General features: G+C 44.7%; 1 protein-coding gene across 3 annotated transcripts in view; it reads right to left on the bottom strand.

Moving 5' to 3' along the window:
* The window catches only part of LOC143134437 (microtubule cross-linking factor 1-like), a 76,042-nt gene that overhangs the window by 21,006 nt on the left and 32,536 nt on the right, over positions 1-22,500 (bottom strand). For 2 of the 3 annotated variants that reach the window (XM_076294839.1, XM_076294842.1), the window contains exons 4-8: positions 21,048-21,098; positions 17,642-19,081; positions 12,672-12,821; positions 9,810-9,917; positions 8,913-9,113 (exon numbers count right to left, since the gene is read on the bottom strand). In XM_076294839.1, the coding sequence (XP_076150954.1) occupies positions 8,913-9,113; positions 9,810-9,917; positions 12,672-12,821; positions 17,642-19,081; positions 21,048-21,098 (1,950 nt within the window). The remainder of the gene's footprint in view (positions 1-8,912; positions 9,114-9,809; positions 9,918-12,671; positions 12,822-17,641; positions 19,082-21,047; positions 21,099-22,500) is intronic. The other variant, XM_076294840.1, reaches the window with a different exon arrangement.

Genomic DNA, 22,500 nt, shown 5'->3' on the forward strand with positions numbered 1-22,500 from the left:
CGCGTGTTCATTGAGCAGGAGAGGGAGGGAGAGTGACGAAGCTGAAGTTGGCCGCACATTCAGAATGCGGTGTAGTTAAGTTTCGATTCCACCTTAAATATTGCAATTTTCTACCGACAGGGGGCAGCGCTGACTGCAAATACGCGATGACACTGGCATTTGCCTAGTAGCAGACGAACATAGGCTACTCCTCACAGACGAATAAAAGCCTTTTTTCTGGTGACTCCATTGTCGACCAATCTTTAAGTAAATGATACAACATGCTTTCTGTCAAATAAATCGGTTCATATTGCACTTGTTTTGGGGGGGCTTTTCTGTTCTTTCTTTACATGAGCTATATTTCATATTTTACAATTTATGCACTAGATTTGATACCCATTGCTCACACATGATTTGCCGTGAGATATTACACCACATCCCGATACTACCGTCTCACAGCGTTCATATGACACCCAGCATGCCAAATTTCGTCGTGGAAAATGCCCATTTTTTTACATTTAAATGACTATATTTCATATTCCACAGTATGCACTAGATATGATACCTATGGTCCATACATCATTTGCCGTGAAATATTACACCACATCCCGAAACTACAGTCTCTGTGCTTTCATTTGACACCATGCATGGCCAATTTCGTCGTGGAAAATGGCCATATTTCATAGATTTAATTTACATGAGCTATATTTCATATTCCACAATTTATGCACTAGATTTGATACCTATAGCCCATACATCATTTGCCGTGAAATATTACACCACATCTCGATACTGCAGTCTCTGAGCTTTCATATGACACCCTGCATGCCAAATTTCGTTGTGGAAAATGGCCATATTTTATAGATTTACTTTACATGAGCTATATTTCATATATTACCATTTGTGCACTTGATTTGATGCCTATTGCCCACACATCATTTGCCGTGAAATATTACACCACATCCCGAAACTACAGTCTCTGGGCTTTCATTTGAAACAATGCATGGCCAATTTCGTCGTGGAAATTCACCCTTTTATTACAATTGAAATTACATGAGCTGTTTTTCATATTCCACAATGTATGCACTGGACTTGATACCTATTGCCCACACAACATTTGCCGTAAAATATTACACCACATCCCGATACTACCGTCTCACAGCGTTCATATGCCACCCTGCATGCCAAACTTCGTCGTGGAAAATGGCCATTTTTCTTACATTTTAATTACATGAACTATATTTCATATTCCACAGTATATGCACTAGATTTGATACCTATGGCCCATACATCATTTGCCGTGAAATATTACACCACATCCCGAAACTACAGTCTCTGAGCTTTCATATGACACCTTGCATGCCAAATTCCATCGTGGAAAATGGCCATTTTCCTTACATTTAAGTTAAATGAGCTATATTTCATATTTTACAATTTATGCACTAGATTTGATACCTATTGCCCACACATCATTTGCCGTGAAATATTACACCACATCCCGAAACTACAGTCTCTGAGCTTTCATTTGACACCATGCGTGGCCAATTTCGTCGTGGAAATTCACCCTTTTATTACAATTGAAATTACATGAGCTGTTTTTCATATTCCACAAATGTATGCACTAGATTTGATGCCTATTGCCCAAACATCATTTGCCGTAAAATATTACACCACATCCCGATACTACCATCTCACATCGTTCCTATGACACCCTGCATGCCAAATTTCGTCGTGGAAAATGGCCATTTTCCTTACATTTAAGTTACATGAGCTATATTTCATATTTGACAAATTATGCACTAGATTTGATGCCTATTGCCCACACATCATTTGCCGTGAAATATTACACCCTATCCCGATACTACCGTCTCACAGCGTTCCTATGACACCCTGCATGCCAAATTCCATCGTGGAAAATGACCCTTTTTCATAGATTTAATTTACATGAGCTATATTTCATATTTGACAAATTATGCACTAGATTTGATGCCTATTGCCCACACATCATTTGCCGTGAAATATTACACCCTATCCCGAAACTACAGTCTCTGAGCTTTCATATGACACCTTGCATGCCAAATTCCATCGTGGAAAATGGCCATTTTCCTTACATTTAAGTTAAATGAGCTATATTTCATATTTTACAATTTATGCACTAGATTTGATACCTATTGCCCACACATCATTTGCCGTGAAATATTACACCACATCCCGAAACTACAGTCTCTGAGCTTTCATTTGACACCATGCGTGGCCAATTTCGTCGTGGAAATTCACCCTTTTATTACAATTGAAATTACATGAGCTGTTTTTCATATTCCACAAATGTATGCACTAGATTTGATGCCTATTACCCAAACATCATTTGCTGTAAAATATTACACCACATCCCGATACTACCATCTCACATCGTTCCTATGACACCCTGCATGCCAAATTTCGTCGTGGAAAATGGCCATTTTCCTTACATTTAAGTTACATGAGCTATATTTCATATTTGACAAATTATGCACTAGATTTGATGCCTATTGCCCACACATCATTTGCCGTGAAATATTACACCCTATCCCGATACTACCGTCTCACAGCATTCCTATGACACCCTGCATGCCAAATTCCATCGTGGAAAATGACCCTTTTTCATAGATTTAATTTACATGAGCTATATTTCATATTTGACAAATTATGCACTAGATTTGATGCCTATTGCCCACACATCATTTGCCGTGAAATATTACACCCTATCCCGAAACTACAGTCTCTGAGCTTTCATATGACACCTTGCATGCCAAATTCCATCGTGGAAAATGGCCATTTTCCTTACATTTAAGTTAAATGAGCTATATTTCATATTTTACAATGTATGCACTAGATTTGATACCTATTGCCCACACATCATTTGCCGTGAAATATTACACCACATCCCGAAACTACAGTCTCTGAGCTTTCATTTGACACCATGCATGGCCAATTTCGTCGTGGAAATTCACCCTTTTATTACAATTGAAATTACATGAGCTGTTTTTCATATTCCACAAATGTATGCACTAGATATGATGCCTATTGCCCAAACATCATTTGCCGTAAAATATTACACCACATCCCGATACTACCATCTCACAGCGTTCCTATGACACCCTGCATGCCAAATTTCGTCGTGGAAAATGGCCATTTTCCTTACATTTAAGTTACATGAGCTATATTTCATATTTGACAAATGATGCACTAGATTTGATGCCTATTGCCCACACATCATTTGCCGTGAAACATTACACCCTATCCCGATACTAATGTCTCACAGCGTTCCTACACCCTGCATGCCAAATTCCATCGTGGAAAATGGCCCTTTTTCATAGATTTAATTTACATGAGCTATATTTCATATTCCACAATTTATGCACTAGATTTGATACCTATGGCCCAAACATAATTTGCCGTGAAATATTACACCACATCCCGATACTGCAGTCTCTGAGCTTTTATATGACACCATGCATGGCCAATTTCGTTGTGGAAAATGGACATATTTCATAGATTTAATTTACATGAGCTATATTTCATATTTTACCATACTTAATACCTATTGCCCACACATCATTTGCCCTGAAATATTACACCTCATCCCGATACAGTCTTTGAGCTTTCATATGACACCCTGCATGCCAAATTCTATCGTGGAAAATGGCCATTTTTCATACATGTAATTTATATGAGCTATATTTCATATTTTACAATTTATTCACTAGATTTGATACCTATTGCCCATACATCAATTACACCATATCCCGATACTACAGTCTCTCAGCTTTCATTTGCCACCATGCATGGCCAATTTTGTCATGGAAAATCCCCATTTCATTACAATTGAAATTCTATGAGCTATATTTCATGTTTTACGATTTATGCAGATTTGATCCCTATTTGGCGTGACATACAGCACATCCAGATTTAACAGACTTTGCACTACTTAAAAAATCTCACAAATTCTATGTGTGCTCATGTATAGCATAAATGAAAATTGCTCTCTTATTTCACACTTCTACTGTCAGTCATAACTGTTAAAAACTGACAAAGATCACGAGGAGCGTGTAATTACATCCATTGTGCAGTTATTCTTTTTTTCTGAAATATAGCTCATGTAACTTAAATGTAAGGAAAATGGCCATTTTCCACGATGGAATTTGGCATGCAAGGTGTCATATGAAAGCTCAGAGACTGTAGTTTCGGGATGTGGCGTAATATTTTACGGCAAATGATGTTTGGGCAATAGGCATCAAATCAAGTGCACAAATGGTAAAATATGAAATAAGTAAATCTATAAAATATGGCCATTTTCCACGACGAAAGTTGGCATGCAGGGTGTCATATGAAAGCTCAGAGACTGTAGTTTCGGGATGTGGTGTAATATTTTACGGCAAATGATGTTTGGGTAATAGGCATCAAATCAAGTGCACAAATGGTAAAATATGAAATAAGTAAATCTATAAAATATGGCCATTTTCCACGACGAAAGTTGGCATGCAGGGTGTCATATGAAAGCTCAGAGACTGTAGTTTCGGGATGTGGTGTAATATTTTACGGCAAATGATGTTTGGGTAATAGGCATCAAATCAAGTGCACAAATGGTAAAATATGAAATAAGTAAATCTATAAAATATGGCCATTTTCCACGACGAAAGTTGGCATGCAGGGTGTCATATGAAAGCTCAGAGACTGTAGTTTCGGGATGTGGTGTAATATTTTACGGCAAATGATGTTTGGGCAATAGGCATCAAATCAAGTGCACAAATGGTAAAATATGAAATAAGTAAATCTATAAAATATGGCCATTTTCCACAACGAAAGTTGGCATGCAGGGTGTCATATGAAAGCTCAGAGACTGTAGTATCGGGATGTGGTGTAATATTTCACGGCAAATGATGTGTGGGCAATAGGTATCAAATCTAGTGCATAAACTGTGGAATATGAAATATAGCTCATGTAAATTAAATCTATGAAATATGCCCATTTTCCACGACGAAATTGGCCATGCATGGTGTCAAATGAAAGCTCAGAGACTGTAGTATCGGGATGTGGTGTAATATTTCACGGCAAATGATGTATGGGCCATAGGTATCAAATCTAGTGCATAAATTGTAAAATATGAAATATAGCTCATGTAAATTAAATCTATGAAAAAGGGCCATTTTCCACGATGGAATTTGGCATGCAAGGTGTCATATGAAAGCACAGAGACTGTAGTTTCGGGATGTTGTGTAATATTTCACGGCAAATGATGTATGGACCATAGGTATCAAATCTAGTGCATATACTGTGGAATATGAAATATAGTTCATGTAATTTAAATGTAAGAAAAATGGCCATTTTCCACGACGAAGTTTGGCATGCTTGGTGTCATATGAACGCTGTGAGACGGTAGTATCGGGATGTGGTGTAATATTTTACGGCAAATGATATTTGGGCAATAGGCATCAAATCTAGTGCATACATTTGTGGAATATGAAAAACAGCTCATGTAGTTTCAATTGTAATAAAAGGGTACATTTCCACGACAAAATTGGCCATGCATGGTGTCAAATGAAAGCTCAGAGACTGTAGTATTGGGATGTGGTGTAATATTTCACGGCAAATGATGTATGGGCAATAGGTATCAAATCTAGTGCATATATTGTGGAATATGAAATATAGCTCATGTAAATTAAATCTATGAAATAGGCCCATTTTCCACTACGAAATTGGCCATGCATGGTGTCACATGAAAGCTCAGAGACTGTAGTATCGGGATGTGGTGTAATTGTTCACGGCAAATGATGTGTGGGCAATGGGTATCAAATCTAGTGCATAAATTGTAAAATATGAAATATAGCTCATGTAACTTAAATGTAAGGAAAATGGCCATTTTCCACGATGGAATTTGGCATGCAAGGTGTCATATGAAAGCTCAGAGACTGTAGTTTCGGGATGTGGTGTAATATTTCACGGCAAATGATGTATGGGCCATAGGTATCAAATCTAGTGCATATACTGTGGAATATGAAATATAGTTCATGTAATTAAAATGTAAGAAAAATGGCCATTTTCCACGACGAAGTTTGGCATGCAGGGTGTCATATGAACGCTGTGAGACGGTAGTATCGGGATGTGGTGTAATATTTTACGGCAAATGTTGTGTGGGCAATAGGTATCAAGTCCAGTGCATACATTGTGGAATATGAAAAACAGCTCATGTAATTTCAATTGTAATAAAAGGGTGAATTTCCACGACAAAATTGGCCATGCATGGTGTCAAATGAAAGCTCAGAGACTGTAGTATCGGGATGTGGTGTAATATCTCACGGCAAATGATGTGTGAGCAATAGGTATCAAATCTAGTGCATAAATTGTGGAATATGAAATATAGCTCATGTAAATTAAATCTATGAAATAGGCCCATTTTCCACTACGAAATTGGCCATGCATGGTGTCAAATGAAAGCTCAGAGACTGTAGTATCGGGATGTGGTGTAATTTTTCACGGCAAATGATGTGTGGGCAATGGGTATCAAATCTAGTGCATAAATTGTAAAATATGAAATATAGCTCATGTAACTTAAATGTAAGGAAAATGGCCATTTTCCACGATGGAATTTGGCATGCAAGGTGTCATATGAAAGCTCAGAGACTGTAGTCTCGGGATGTGGTGTAATATTTCACGGCAAATGATGTATGGACCATAGGTATCAAATCTAGTGCATATACTGTGGAATATAAAATATAGTTCATGTAATTTAAATGTAACAAAAATGGCAATTTTCCACGACGAAGTTTGGCATGCTGGGTGTCATATGAACGCTGTGAGACGGTAGTATCGGGATGTGGTGTAATATTTCACGGCAAATGTTGTGTGGGCAATAGGTATCAAGTCTAGTGCATACATTGTGGAATATGAAAAACAGCTCATGGAATTTCAATTGTAATAAAAGGGTGAATTTTCACGACGAAATTGGCCATACATGGTGTCAAATGAAAGCTCAGAGACTGTTGTATCGGGATGTGGTGTAATATCTCACGGCAAATCATGTGTGAGCAATGGGTATCAAATCTAGTGCATAAATTGTAAAATATGAAATATAGCTCATGTAAAGAAGAAACAGAAAAGCCCCCCCAAAACAAGTGCAATATGAACCGATTTATTTGACAGAAAGCATGTATCATTTACTTAAAGATTGGTCGACAATGGAGTCACCAGAAAAAAAGGCTTTTATTCGTCTGTGAGGAGTAGCCTATGTTCGTCTGCTACTAGGCAAATGCCAGTGTCATCGCGTATTTGCAGTCAGCACTGCCCCCTGTCGGTAGAAAATTGCAATATTTAAGGTGGAACGGAAACTTGACTACACCGCATTCTGAATGTGCGGCCAACTTCAGCTTCGTGGGAGAGTGAGAGGGAGGGAGCGCGAGAGAGAGCGGGGCAAGGAGAGGGGGTTCTATACTGTTTGGTAAAGTTGCACACATAGTCTACAATGAAAGCAAGGAGGTATGAAATTATTATTTATTTATTTGTTTGTTTTTGGACAACGTAGGCTACCGATAAGTAAAGCGGGAGTTGTGGGTTGCTTTTGCACTGCGTGAAACACTAGAAAGGGTGTGTCGCGATTCTGCCTTTTCACACCGCGACACAGTATCGTGGATATGAATGTCGCGATTTCGGTTTCGAATCGTAAATCGTTACAGCCCTAGACCTCAGGCCTCTGGCCCCTGGTGGGTACTATGGCCATATATGGTGTGAGACCCTGGTGTGTGGGCGATTTACTGTACCTAAAGCCAACACCAACTCATTTCAGCGAACAGTCGGATACAGAGCAATTGTAGCATGGAACAAGCTGCCAACAACTTTCTTAACTAAGATAAATAAAAAATCTACTTTCAAAAAACACATGAAAAAGCATCTTAGTCAACCATACATAGGAACAGCTGTGATCTGAATAGTAATTAGTGGGTGCATGTAAGAGTATTTAGTAGGTTTTACATATTTTGTTTATGTATGAATGTATATACACTCTATACTTATATATATGGAGTCTTGCGAACCATGTGAAGGTTTGTAGGTCTGATGTAATGAATTTTTAACCTAGGTTTGTAAGTCTGATGTAATGAATTTTTAACCAAATTATTATCTGTTTGTACTGTCGGACCCCAGGAAGAATAGCTGGGACTCATGCCCCAGCTAATGGGGATCCTATAAAAAATAAACAATAAACCCTGCCAATGCTGCTGCGCCAGCTCCCCCATTTTGATAAGACTTTGATGATGAGGCATAAGGATAACCCTTAAAGCCACTGTCAGAACCTTTCAGGCCGAGGATAGCCTACAGTAACACCAATTTGTACTTACTGTTTAATCAATTTGTAGAGTAAGCCGGTGTGACAAGCCATATTGGCATCTCAACAGTCTCAACATTTCATGAGTGGCATTCTGGCTCTGACTACACTGAGATTATGTAAATCCTGTCTCTCCATGGTCAACTATGTTGGATATTACTCAGTACACATAGTTCTCTATTGCCAGCATCCTGGCTCTGCACTAGTTTGCTACTTCTGCACACCTGTGAAGTCATGTACAGTATATGTACAGCGCTTCTGCCTCTGTGTCTCTGCTGGCACTCACCCATCCTTAAGACTCCATGGTTAGCCATTCTGGCTCTGGCTACTGTGCAGTTTCCTACACCTGTGCCTGGAATCTGTAATCAGCTAAGTTGCTTGTCACTCATCATCCTCAACTCTCGACAGTTAGCCATCCTCGCTCTGGCTCCTGTGCAGTTTCCTACATCTGACATCAGCTATGTTGGTTCTCACTCGTCATCCTCAACTCTTGACAGTTCTCCATTCTGGCTCTGGCTCCTGTGCAGTTTCCTACCCCTGCTATGAGACATGTGTAATCGGCCATGTTGGCTCTGACCTCTTCGTGGGCGCCCTCCTCTCCGGCCTCAGCCCTGCGGCCGAGCCTCCAGTGGGTAAGGATCCAGCGCAGCTTCATGTAGAGGACGACGGTGTGGTGGCGGAAGAGCCGCACCTCCTGCTGCAACAGCGCCCTCTCCTGCGGCCACGGCGCCTCGTGCGTCTGCAGACCCTGCAGCTCCAGGCCACGCCGCGCCTCCTGCTGCAGCCACGCCCATTCGGGGAGGCCACACACACACACACACACACACACACACACACACAAACACACACACACACACACACACACACACACAGACACACACACACAAACACACACACACACACCCACACACACACACACACACACACAAACACACACACACACACACAAACACCCACACAAATAAGAATCAGAATAAGAATAGTAACTAGCATACTAGCTGTCGAAGCCAGTAGACAGACATAACATTAGCTAACCCACTGGCTAAACTGCTGACTACTTGAATTACTTGGCTTACGAACATAAACAGAGGAATCTGCAACTTTTCATGATCAAACATGTGTTGTCCTTGTTTGTAGGCTTACTCTATGCACATCGCTCGCTGGCTGCCTCTAGCTACCAGCTGACTAATGGTGGGAGGAGTTCAGTGTTCTCACCCGGACTAGCAACTTGCTTAATCCTATTGCAAGTGATGTGGAAGAAGTACCGTTCACCCTATTAAGAGTTTATCTGAATGATTTTGGAAAGGTTATTTTAAGGGCATAAGACTCTTTAGGGTTGCTATAAGGATGTGACCACACCCATCCATGGCTGCCACACCCTCATAGGCAAGTCTCATCCAAATGAGAAAACTTGACCCTGTAGATAAAATCACCAACGAATCATCGGATATGTGAACGTAGCTTAAATGATTACCTGAGTGACTGGTCCTGTCAGGTTCTCACGGTCCTCCTGACCGGGTCTCAAACGGAACTGGAATTCCCAAGCTGGAGATGTGACCTCAGGGGCAGACGGGTCTCGGATCTGGACCACACCACACAGAACACCATGGATTACTCTCAGAACCTGGCCAGGGTCCAACCGCTAGCACAGAACACCATGGGTTATTCTCAGAACCTGGCCAGGGTTCCGCTAGCACAGAACACCATGGGTTACTCTCAGAACCTGGCCAGGGTTCCGCTAGCACAGAACACCATGGATTACTCTCAGAACCTGGCCAGGGTTCCGATAGCACTTTGGACAACAGTGTCTGTTAAGTGAGTCTATGAAGTGAGTATAGGTCTCTGAGAATGCCAGTGATTCTGGCATTCTCAGAGACCTATACTCACTTCAAAGACTCTCTTAACAGACACTGTTGTCCAAAGTGATACATTCTAATTAGCCAATATCTACTCCACATGCTTGGTATTTAAAGCTTTTAGTAGACACTTCAACCATCGAAAGAGGGGGGGGGGGGGGGGGGGCGGTTACAGGTTGTGTGCCAATCCTCTGGTAAGACCAGTGTTGTCTCTAGCAGCTGAGCTGAAAGAGCATCAGTTGCACTCTTACACATCTCAATAATAAATTGTAGAATGCTATTCAGACCGTAATAGCAATTAGAGGTAGTTTAGTCAGCTGATGACATCACACACTGACCCAAACTGAGCTGCAATGATATAACCACATCATTACAGCGAGAGCTAGTAGAGCTTGATAGTGTGTCATTCATATTAAACTACCAGATGCCTTACACATTTTGTCTGTTTGCTTGTGTATCTATCTGTCTGTCCAAGCCTAGACATCTGACACAGTTAGAGTGCAAGTCTTCTCTACAAAACAGCTGTCTGTCACAGCTGTCTTAGAACAGAATTAGGGAACAAGTACGTCCCCTCAGGGGGCATCTGCACCATACTGGAGATGCACTGGAGAGTCAGCTGTTGGTTCCTGCCTGGGTGGTGTCCTGTTGGGCTGGGTCGTGTACGATACAGCGTGACTGGAAGCACCACTCAGCTACTCAAAATCAATAATAATCAAAGCGCCATAAGGGTAAAATGTGTTTTCCAGTCAGAGTATTTCCATCTCAGCCTCTCCCATCATCTCTCTCTCTCTCTCTCTCTCTCTCTCTTTCTGTCAGAACCCTGGCTGGTGTGGGGACGCAGAAGAGAACCATCAGCCATGTACGGAAGCGACAGTCGGCAGGCGGTTCCGTTTCCTCCCAGGGGTTTCCCCCGTTACTTTGTTTTGGCCGATGAAACTTTAATGTAGCTCCTGTTTTTTCCTCAAGGCTCATTCCCCCCCCCCCCCCCCCATTGCATCCCCCTGGGGGATCTAAGTGTGTGAGGTTTAAACAGCGATACTTCAAATCAAACGAGGAAGGAGCTGAAGTAAGCAAAGGCAGCGGATTGCAGGGTTGTTGCGTAGCATCAGCTTTAGGGGTGAGACTGGGAGGCCTGCATGCATATGCTATACTTGCAAATTACTCCCTAAAACAACCCTGGCCTCATGCTCTCCTTCCCATGATGCTTTGTAAATGTTACAGGTGGATCATACCATAGCTTCAAAGAAAAACAACATTGTAATCCCCATTTCATGTGTCTAGTCCTTATACAAAAGAATAATAGATGTCCCTATGATAGAAGTCTTATATAAGATCTTGTTCCATAATAAACATTGGATTAAGAATATGAATACATATGAAGAATACATATACATGATACCCAGATACTGTTAATTCTATGAGCCCTGTAATATGGACACGTGATGCAAAGAGGGACCAAAATGGGTATATTGTCTAAATTGGAAATGTTTGTCCTTCAATATCAATAGTCTGGCTCTGAGGTGAAGAATAGCATTCATATATTCACACAGAGACATACAGGCTAAGAATCCAAGAGTCCATGACTGTGTTGCAGCTATCACCCTGCTCTGCCGGTTCAGGAAGACCTCATTTGACTTTTACTTCTTGAATGTGGAGAACCTGGAGTTTGTTTTGAGTGTCAGGACTTTACCTTGTCAATGGCACTTGAGGACACACACACAGGGAGCACAAAACACACACACATCATGCATTTACAACACGCTGAGAATGTGTATGTGATAAGAACGTCCTGAGGGTTGCCTGGGGATGAATGTTCACAAAACACTGGTTGGTAAATGTGCTAAACACAAGACAGCTTGTTTTATGGCAAAATTAAATATTTTAAAATAAACTGTGGTGATTGTGGGAGTGGATCAAGGTGACAGTGAAATAACTGCAATAATAACAATAATAACAATAAAAAAAGACTTCAACCCAGAGAATGAAATGAGAATCCGCCCTGCTCAGTTAGCGAGCGCTAGGCTACGCTGCCATCATGATCTTAATCCCCTCTCCCTCTCTTTCTCCCTCTCTCTCTCTCTGTAATCCGTTTGAAATGCTGGTTTACATGTTGTTGACAGCATATAAAAATGCTATCTGACACTGCCGTGTTGTTTCTTTGTTCAGTCTTCACATAGTATGACAGGCCATTTGTACAGGAGGATTATCATTGCCGCTCTTGAAGCCATCAACAGCAACAAACCAAAATGGCTGCAGATTCTCCAAATACAGCTAGGGGGAAAAAAAATACCACCCCCTTTCTCCATCCCAAAACAAAAGCAACACCTAAAGGTTTCCTTTCATCATCATTGTAGAAAAGTAGAGGCCCTTGTCAGCCATCTTGTCCCCTCCTCCCTCATTTTAAAAGCACCCCTCCCTCCCTCCCTCCCTTGTTTGCCTTAGTTGGGAGAAGGAGAGAAGAAAGACGCTGCGCTACTGACCTCCGCTCCTCTCACCCCCTGCGGCCTGCCGCCTCTAGCGTGTCCCGGGGTTCCCCTGCGCCTGGCGGAGCCTGGGGCGGCCGCCTCTCTCCAGCACCCCCCTACCAGGCCCAGGCACCACTGGAGGGGGCGCTCCTCACCCTGCCCGGACTGTGAGTGGGGGGGGTGGGGGTCGTGGGGGAGTCAGGATGGGGAAGGAGTGGGGTGTTGGGGTGGGAGGTGGTGGGTCAAAGGGTGTGGACAAGGTGGAGGGAGTAGGGCATGATGGTGAGGGGGGTGGGGGGTTGGGGGAGAGAGATGCATGGTGGGATTGATTGGTGAACTAACTCAAAAGACGCACAAAAGACGAGTAAGGGAGGGAGGGGTGGCAGTATATACATACACACACGTACAACATACACAAACACACACACACACACACGCACACACAACAAAAACACACAACCCATACAAAAACCAGGCAACATGAGTAGAGCAGAAAAGGCAAAAGAGGAAAAGGCTAAAACGCTACACACAGACATAAGCGAAGGGCAAAATGGCACATGAAGGAAAGTGTGTGCGAAAGAGGAAGAGACGGATGGACCGCATGAAGCTAGAGCACAAAGAAAAGGGCAAAGAGGAAGACCAACTTAAAAATGGTGGCATAGGACAAGGACGAGGAAAGAATGACAACAAGGAGGAACAACACCATGGGCTGGACCGTCTGGATGGAGAGATGAAGGGAGAGACGAACGACAAGAAACGAGGGAAGGAGGGAGGAACACAAAGAGGAGAAAAAGAGAGAGGGAGGGAGGGGAGGGAGGAGAAAAGAATGCAAAACACTGGTTATGAAGCGCATGCAATGAGGGATACATGAGTCAAATTAACCTCCAGCGAGCGCAGCGGCTAATGCTAGTGCCAACCACACATGCCCCCAGTGGCAGCTGACTCATCCCTGAGCCCAGCCCAATTCTGGCCCTCATCTGGGCCAGGTCAGGGCCAGGTACATACCAAAGTCAGATGCTACTAAAGGGCTAGTTTGAACTCGCTAACTTAACAAGATAACATAATGTGCTAGCTTGATATGCTAGCCTGACAAGCTTGCTCAACACGTATTTTAAAATGCATGCCCATAGAGTCACATTGCCATGCACTTGTTGTATGTATGCACATACAAAGATAGTTCACACTACAATTGAAGATCAGTTCTCTAACAGAGATTGCAATCCACGAGTATTTAATAACTAGAAAGGCTGCAGCATTTATGTGGGCAGTGTAGGTTAGCCTTAAACCATCCAAGCGATTGATGAAGCCAAACCATGTCAGCTGAAGACAGGACCAGGAGGAGATATATTTCTTTACAGGAACAAATGCCTCCTGAGCAAATTGTAGCAGGTGCTATTCTCTGGTCAGACCATAGTACTAGGATTGGAAAGGGCAGCCTTGGCCGAAATAGTTGTTTGCGAGGGGGGCTGTCTGCATATGGTGTCGTCTGGGCTGAGTTGTGCAGGATTGTGACTCGTGTTTCCTTCAGACGCTGCTCAGAAGAAGGGCATTGTGGGAGTGGGGAGGAGGAGTTGGGCAGATGGCAGGTTCCCTCAGAGTCACAGTCAGGGCACACTGTGCTCCACACAGAGCGTCCATTTTCATTAATATCTAATTAATTCAGCGGATGTCTTTGACCAAAGTGACTTACAATCTAACAATGGGGACATTTTTAGCAGTGCCTGCTAAGGGAATTACATCCATTTCCTGGACATTCTAAGCATTTTGAATGCCCAGTTGTGTGAGAGGAACACTAGGAATTATTATGATAATGCCAAAATTTGACATTGAAATTTAGGCAAAAAGGCTTTCATCCACTGCCAAGGAAAGGTGACTTAAAAATAATGGTTCTAGAAGGGTAAACAAAGACATGGGGAATTCTTACGATAGGCCAAATTTCGGTTTATGGCTTTCATCCACTGTCAAGCAACAGTGACAGTCAATAATCTAGCCTGCTGATTATAGAATGGCAAACAATCAAGAGATGCCTTTAAAAACACTAATTTAAATGCCATCTGAAACGACAACATGGAGAAACCAGCCTCGCTCACTTTGATCATAGATATGACAGCACACCAAGGCCTGGGGAATGGGCTAATAGCTTTAGTAAATCAGGTTTATAGGCCAAGTACACTTGCGTATACAAGGAATTTGGTCTCTGCATTTATCCCATCTTTGAATTAGGGAACACACAGAGCACACAGTGAACACACAGTGAGGTGAAGCACACACTAGGTAAGCTGCCTTGCTACAGTGGCGCTCGGGGAGCAGTGAGGGGTTAGGTGCCTTGCTCAACCACTTCCCCCGCCCACATTTTTCCTATTGGTTGGGGATCGAACCTGCAACCCTTCGGTTCCAAGCCCAAAGCCCTAGCCAGTAGGCCATGGCTACTACGATTACTATGTCAAAAGGGAGGGATATCACTCACCACCAAACAGTTGCACAGCACAGAACTACCTCAGCCATACAACCAGGGTAACCACGGTCAAAAGAGCCAAAATGGCAGTTGCAGAGCTGGATGTGATGGCCATGATATCATGGACTGTGACTGACTGAGCAGAGAGGGTGACGGACAGACATAACTGAAGAAGATGGAGGCGACCATCTTAAATTAGGGGCAGGCACTTTCTCCAGATGCTATGAACACTCAAGGATAGCTGAAGCCATGCAAAGGGATCCGGCCATAGCCACACACACACACACACACACACACACACATATGGAGTAGCCACAACCATTTCCCCAACCTCCCCTTCCCCTACACACACACACACACACACACACACACACACAGATACACACCCCTTACAATCCAAAAAAACAATCACACACACGCATTGCTTACACTCGCAAAGCAGGCAGTGGAAGCACAGAGTGTGTGAAGGTCGGAATGAAGAGGAAGGTGTATGTGTGTGTGTGTGTGTAGGGATGGAGGGAGGCACTGGGGCAGGTAGACTGGGAGTGGGGTCAGGGCTCTAAGCAAGTGTGGGGCAGGATGGGGTGGTGGTGGCTCACTGTTGCTGGTGGGGGTGTGGGGGAGTGGGTCGGTGCGGATGCCCAGTGGACAGGGCTGGGCAGCATATCAGAGGGGCATGAGAGTCGATGCCACACGCAAGGCCACGGGCACCCCTCGAGAACGTACCTTCATCCCAACTGCCCTTGTCCGCTGTGCCTCCCTCCTCTCTCTCCCCCACTCTTTCTCTCTCTAAAGGAAACATGAGTCGTGCTGATCAAAGGTCAACAGGTCAACACCAGACGGAGTGGAGAAAGTGACAAACCTAGCCTCCCTGTGAGGTCAGGACAGGGCAGGGCAGGGCAGGGTAGACCTCCTGTGAGACCTGGGCCTTGTGCAGGCAGACCTCCAGCCTTCTCTGTGCAGCTGGTACGGTATCTCGTGGTGGGTGGATATGAATGGTTTTAAATCAGGGTGCAGGATGGGTGGATAATAAACTGAAAGATTTGTGGATTTGTCAGAACGGCGTTGAGCAGACTCCATGAACGGCGACAACCAAATCATGAAGCATGACATGATATAGATGGAACATCATCGAGTCTTTCTGAATACATCTTTACAGGATTATACCTTCCATTCTATTGCACCCTTTATCTGAATATCTCTATAAAAGTAAGACCGAAATAAAGAACTTAAAGCGATGGTTTGTAGTAATTTCACCCTAGGGTCCTTTGCACCATGACCCCGAGCCAAACACCCTCCCAGAACCTTTTTTCCCTTGGTCGAACCCTGGTCGAGTAGTAACTTGCCTGATTATCTGCTACTATACCACTGCGTCGATGTTTCTTCCGTGATTTGGGAAAAGCCCGTAAAAGTCCTTGCAGGAAGCGATTACATCAAAGTTTTTTGGTATATCCAGTTTTTAATATTTTTTTTCCGAAGTGTTTACAACTTAGTGTTAACTAATAATTGTTGCAAACTGGACTACGAACAAAATATTAGTGCATTCCTGGATCTACATCCTTATGCATGCTTCCTGCCAGGACTTTTACGGGCTTTTCCTAAATCACGGAAGAAACGTCGACGCAGCGGTATAGTAGCAGATAATCAGGCAAGTCTTATTTAAATAAACTCCTGGTGCACTTACAAACTTTCTAATGCCTCGTTATTGGACTAAAGGTCATAGTTGTACTACTGCAGAAGTTTCGTACCATTCAGGGCATTATTAGTGGGGTAATTTACGAGATAAAAGTTGGTTCCATCACGACTGCAGAACGTCATTAGTTTCTGACAGTGCTACTCGACCAGGGTTCGACCAAGGGAAAAAAGGTTCTGGGAGGGTGTTTGGCTCGGGGTCATGGTGCAAAGGACCCTAGGGTGAAATTACTCCGAACCATCACTTTAAAGCCCTTTACTCTTTATATGATCTTAGTCATTATTTTCATTGGGACGTGAGTCCTACAGCACACCAGCTCCATATCACATTACACCCAGACGAGGTCCACACCTACCCGAGCCATGCTGTCAGGGACAACGCAGATCTCAACAGTCACTATTCTATGCTTTTCTCCATTGCTCACTGTTCAGTGTTACAGCTGACGGACTGAATAATGGCATTGCTATAGTCCACCAATCTGGCCTCATGGATCCGCTGGTAAAAACACCATCCCTCATCCTCCATATTAACTCGCTCTGCCTGTCTGGTTCTCAGTAACTACGGTTTATTTCAATAAGGGACATGCTCCTAGACTAACTTATACTTAGTTATTGTCCTTCAAAGTAAAACTGAAAGGTTCAATTAAAGTTAAAAAGGCAGAAATGTCCCTATTGGCCCTTTAAGCCTGGTGGGCGGGGTGGACACGCACGCATCCAGAATCAGGAAGCAGTTGCATCAGAAACAGAAAAGAGAGGGAGGAGCTTTTGGCAGACAGCAGGAAACTGGTAGAACTGAAAACACCAAAGAGGAAGAAGAGGGACAGTAATGAGGCTTTACCTGGAGGTCAGCGAGCAGGTCCCTCCCCAGGGTGCCGATGGGTGAGTCTCGGGACAGAGAGGTCCCGGTGGAAAGGAAGCTGCTGGACTCGGTGAGGTGCGGCAGGGGTGACAGGTCAGGCTCCCGCTGACCGTCACCGAGGCGCTCCACTCTTTCCATAAAGCCCTGTAGCTCGGCCCTGAAGGCCTTCATGCGCGCGCTGACCGTCTCCAGCACCGCCTCGTCCTGCTTGACCTCACCCGCCGGCACGACCGTCGTCGACTCGCACTCTTCAGAACTCTCTGACGCTGCCGTGACCACCACGGCCACGCCCTCGTGGATTAGGCTGTCCGTGTCGGCGATGAGGCGGTCCACGCTGCGGCCCAGACGCTCCGCCTCCCGCCGGAGCCCCTCCTCCGCACGACGCCGCTGGCCAATCAGGTCAGCCTCCCACGGCTTGAGGCCCAACCCCCCTGCTCCTCCGCCTCCGCCACCACTGCTGCTGCCCAGTCCTGAGGTGACCGAGCGTTCCACCACCTCCTCCGAGTCGCTCTCGCCGCCCACCGGGCCTTCACGCTTGGGCTGCAGCAGGAGGGCCTGGCCAACCTCTTCCTCCTCGTCCTCCTCGTCCTCCTCTTCCTCCTCCCGCAGTGCCGTCGCCATGGTTACGGCAGCGTGGGGGGCGTGCACCTCAACGGTGGCCGGACTCAGGTGTGAGGCGAGGTCGTAGCGTTGCGCGTTGGACACAAGCACGCGGTTCTCGTACTGCAGCTTGAGAACCTTCCCCGAGAGCTCGTTGATCTGCAGCCGCGCCGCCTTCAGCTCCTCCTGAAGTGCCGCCACGCTGCCCATCGTGATGTCCGCCGCCCCCTCCCCCGTCTGACCCGCGCCTTCCCCCCCATCGCCGTCTCCGGGCCCAAACTTGAAGCGACTGAGCTCGGTGGTCAGCTGCCGGTTGTGGTCCTCCATCTCGGCGATGGAGCGCCGCAGCAGTTCCGCCTCCTCCTCAACGAACTGCAGGTGGCGCCGGAGCTCCCCGACCGACTCGTACGGCGACGCCGGCCCGCTTCCGCCCCCACCGCCCCCTCCCCCGCCCAGCGCCGGCCCACGCTCGGCCCAGTCGCGCTCGCACTGCGCCCGAAGGTCCTCGTTCTCGGCGCGCAGGCCGCGACTCTCCACCTCCAGCTCCACCAGCTTGCGGCCCAGGATGTTGGCCTCCTCCTCCACCAGACGCAGCCGTAGCCTCAGCTCGGCCTCGCGCGTGCTGTGGGGCCCCCCGCCGCCGCTCGGGGCCTCGCTGGGGGCCACGGGGCTGTCCATGTCGCCGTAGACGCTCTTGTACTTCTGCAGGTCCTGCTCCAGCTCGTCTCGCTCGCGGCCCAGCCGGGCCATCTTCTTACGCATCAGCGCCGACTCCTCCTTAGCAAACTGCAGCTGGCAACGCAGGTCTGCACTGTCCTCCTACGAGAGGGAGAGAGAGAGGAAGGGAGGAAGAGAGATGGAGGGAGAGAGAAAGGGAGGGAGAGAGGGAGGAAGAGAGAGATGGAGAGAGAGAAGAAGAGAGAGAGGGAGGGAGGGAGAGAGAGAGGGAGGGAGAGAGAGAGGGATGGAGAGGGAGTATGAGGCAGAGAGAGAGAGAAAGGGAGGGAAAGAGGGAGGAAGAGAAAGAGAGCCGGAGAGAGAGAGGGAGGAAGGGAGAGAGAGAGGGATAGAGAGGGAGCAGCAGAGAGCAAGGGAGGAAGGGAGGAAGAGGGAAAGATGGAAAGAGAGCATGAGAGAGTAAGAGAAAGGGACCAAGATAGTAGGACAGAAGAGGGTGGACAGAAAAAAGAGAGGGAAACAGAAAGAGAGAGAGAGGTAGAGAGAGACCAATGGAGAAAAGAGGAGAGGGGCGGAGAGGGTATGAAAGACAGAGACAGTAGCAAAGGAAGGAAAAACAAGAGAAAGAATGATGGAGAAAGCATGACATACAATAAGGGAGAGGGAGAGAGGGATAAAGAGAGAGGGAAAGAGAGTGATGATGAAAGGATAGATTGACAGGAGGAGGGCAGAGGGTTATTATGTTGTGATTACAAAATTAATCCTGGCTTCTCATTTTGATTTTCATGTAATTGTTTTGCCAATAGAGCATTACAGGATTAAACAGAGAGAGAGAGAGAAAGAGAGAAAGAAAAGACAGAGATACATGCTGTATTGGAGTATGTCTGACAACACAAATGTGCATATGAGCATAATAATGCACACTGGCTGAATACTACAAAAGGCCAGTATGGATGATGTAGTAAAATGCTTTACTAATCCCGCTGTAGAGAATGAGAGACAGAGAGAGAGAGAGAGAGAGAGAGAGAGAGAGAGAGAGAGAGAGAGAGAGAGAGAAAGAGATAGCTGCCCTTGCGTGGTGTTGATATTGTACATGTCCAAGCTGAGAGATCAAACAGCATGATGTGGACTACATATCCCACTTAATATCCACTGCTCTTCGCTGGCATCATAGTCAAGGCAGCAGCTACAGCTGCGGTGTGCTTGATTCCACCTATGATGTTTTGCTGTGTCTTTGAAACACACACACACACGCACACACACACACACGCGCAAACACACAAGGACTGCACGATTTGAGGAAAATATCTAATTGCGATTTTTCTGACAGAAATTGTGATTGCGATAGTAATTATTGAATGTCAGTGAATTGATTTGGTTCAATATTTCAAATGTCTCTTTAATTTGTGCCACCCCTGATTGGTGAGCACGCCCAGGGCACAAGAAGTTAATCTCCCCTGACAGATTGTGAAGCTCACCAATCAGAATTTCTATGCCCCTCACGCACTATGCAAACTTACCAACCAAGTGGCACATCTAAGGATGATGACATGAATATAAAAGTCCTAAATGTAATAAAAATAACTGCACGATTATTTGTATTCTTTTCTTTTTATTATTTTGCTATCAGGTAACTGCTTCTATTCATATTGATTCACACATTTACACATACACAAACACAGGTGCTTGTGTACACTCTCTCTCTCTCCTCCCTCCTTCCCACCCTCCCTATGCATTCTGTGATTGGGACATAATTTATTGAAGGAGCGCAGATGAAAGGTTGGGCTCTCAAAGATCAATTAGTCTTAGTGTGTGATGGTAGTGGCTGGTCAACAGACATGCCTCGGCTCAGCTGCAGGCCTTCAAACGTGTCCTTAGGACAGAAACAGCGACAAAATATTGATTTATTGAACATTGAACTTTTGGGAGTGTAGGTTTCCCCATTTGCACACCCAAATATGCAATGAGCAAATGAGCAAAATCATGCACACACACACACACACACACACACACACACACACACACACACACACACACACACACACACACACACACACACACACACACACACATACTGTACTCACACACACACCAGACAAAGACACACCTGTGTTGCAGATTTCTTGTCTTTGTGGCTCCCTCTCCTCCTGAGTGCATTCTGTTGACAAGGTAAGGAGGAAGAAAAAAAGATTAAGAAAGACCAGAGAATGAGCAGAACGAGCAAAACACACACAGACACACACACACACACACACACACACACACACCTACTACAGCAGTAGAAAAAGAGCTCCTTACATCTACACCAGACAATGACACCCAACCACACTTGAGTCAAGTCAAGCACACAAATACAGCATCATCCAGAGGCACCATCAAAAACATAACTGCCATTCTTGGTCAGGGCTCACTTGGAAAAGAGACCTCTGTCTCAATGTGACTACCGCGGTTAAACAAAGGATAAATAATAAATAAATAAACATCATTGAGCAAACAAAACCAAGTGGGAACATCCCCAACATAACCATTCTCAATGAGCATGTCAGAATCTTACTGAGTATGGGTCCGTAGTTGCAGCGGATTTGCAGTACAAGACAAACTGCTCCTGAGAGATTAGTTACATTTTACTTAATCGCTGATACTGACTGAAGTGTAGTGCTCCCTTGTCTTGATGAATATCAGTGGATACAAGTGATTCACATCACTTGAATGAGAATCGGATATCTTTGTAAAGTCAGAATTACAAGCACAACCCCAGACTTAAATAGAGGAGGTGATCTAAAAGTACAGAAACACAGCGATGGGCCTACTGTACATGCCCACACACACACACACACATGGACACTTCTATTCCGATTAGAATAGGAATAACGCCTCAATCGGAATAGAAATTACACATACTGTACAGCCATATATATACGGTCAATCGGATTGCCTGCTGTATCTTGCAGCAACAATGGCTATTCCGATTAAAGATTATAAAACGCTTACAGAGTAGAACGTACCCCATATAAACAGATGGCCCAAGTTTTTAAATCCAAATAGTTTAATCGGAATGACAAAAAAAACTGTAAAAAACTGTAAAGTCTCATTGGGAATCGGCTACAGCTGTAAAAGTATTACATAACACACACACTAGTCCCACACACACACACACACACACAAACACATACACACACACGCACACACACATACACTACAGTATGCATACACTCACACACACACACACAAATCAGAAGAGGAAGAGCTTAAGGTAATGCAAGTCACACGATGGGGATTATGGAGAAAGATACACAAGCCAGATACATGAATCTCATCTCTTCAAATTCACTCAAGATTGTACACACACACACACACACACACACACACACACACATACACACACACACACACACACACTCACACTCACACACAACACACACAAACACGTGCACATGCACACATATACGCATGCACGGACACGCAAACATGTTCACACACTCTACTAAACTCACACATTCACATAAATACACACACATACTCAGACACAGACATAGACAAACACACATGCTCAGATACAG

Source organism: Alosa pseudoharengus, unplaced genomic scaffold (assembly GCF_046254945.1).
Source record: "Alosa pseudoharengus isolate Yale_2024_CS ecotype anadromous, Long Island Sound unplaced genomic scaffold, YU_APseudo_1.1 YU_APseudo_1.1_scf_2, whole genome shotgun sequence".
NCBI classification, from domain to species: domain Eukaryota; kingdom Metazoa; phylum Chordata; class Actinopteri; order Clupeiformes; family Clupeidae; genus Alosa; species Alosa pseudoharengus.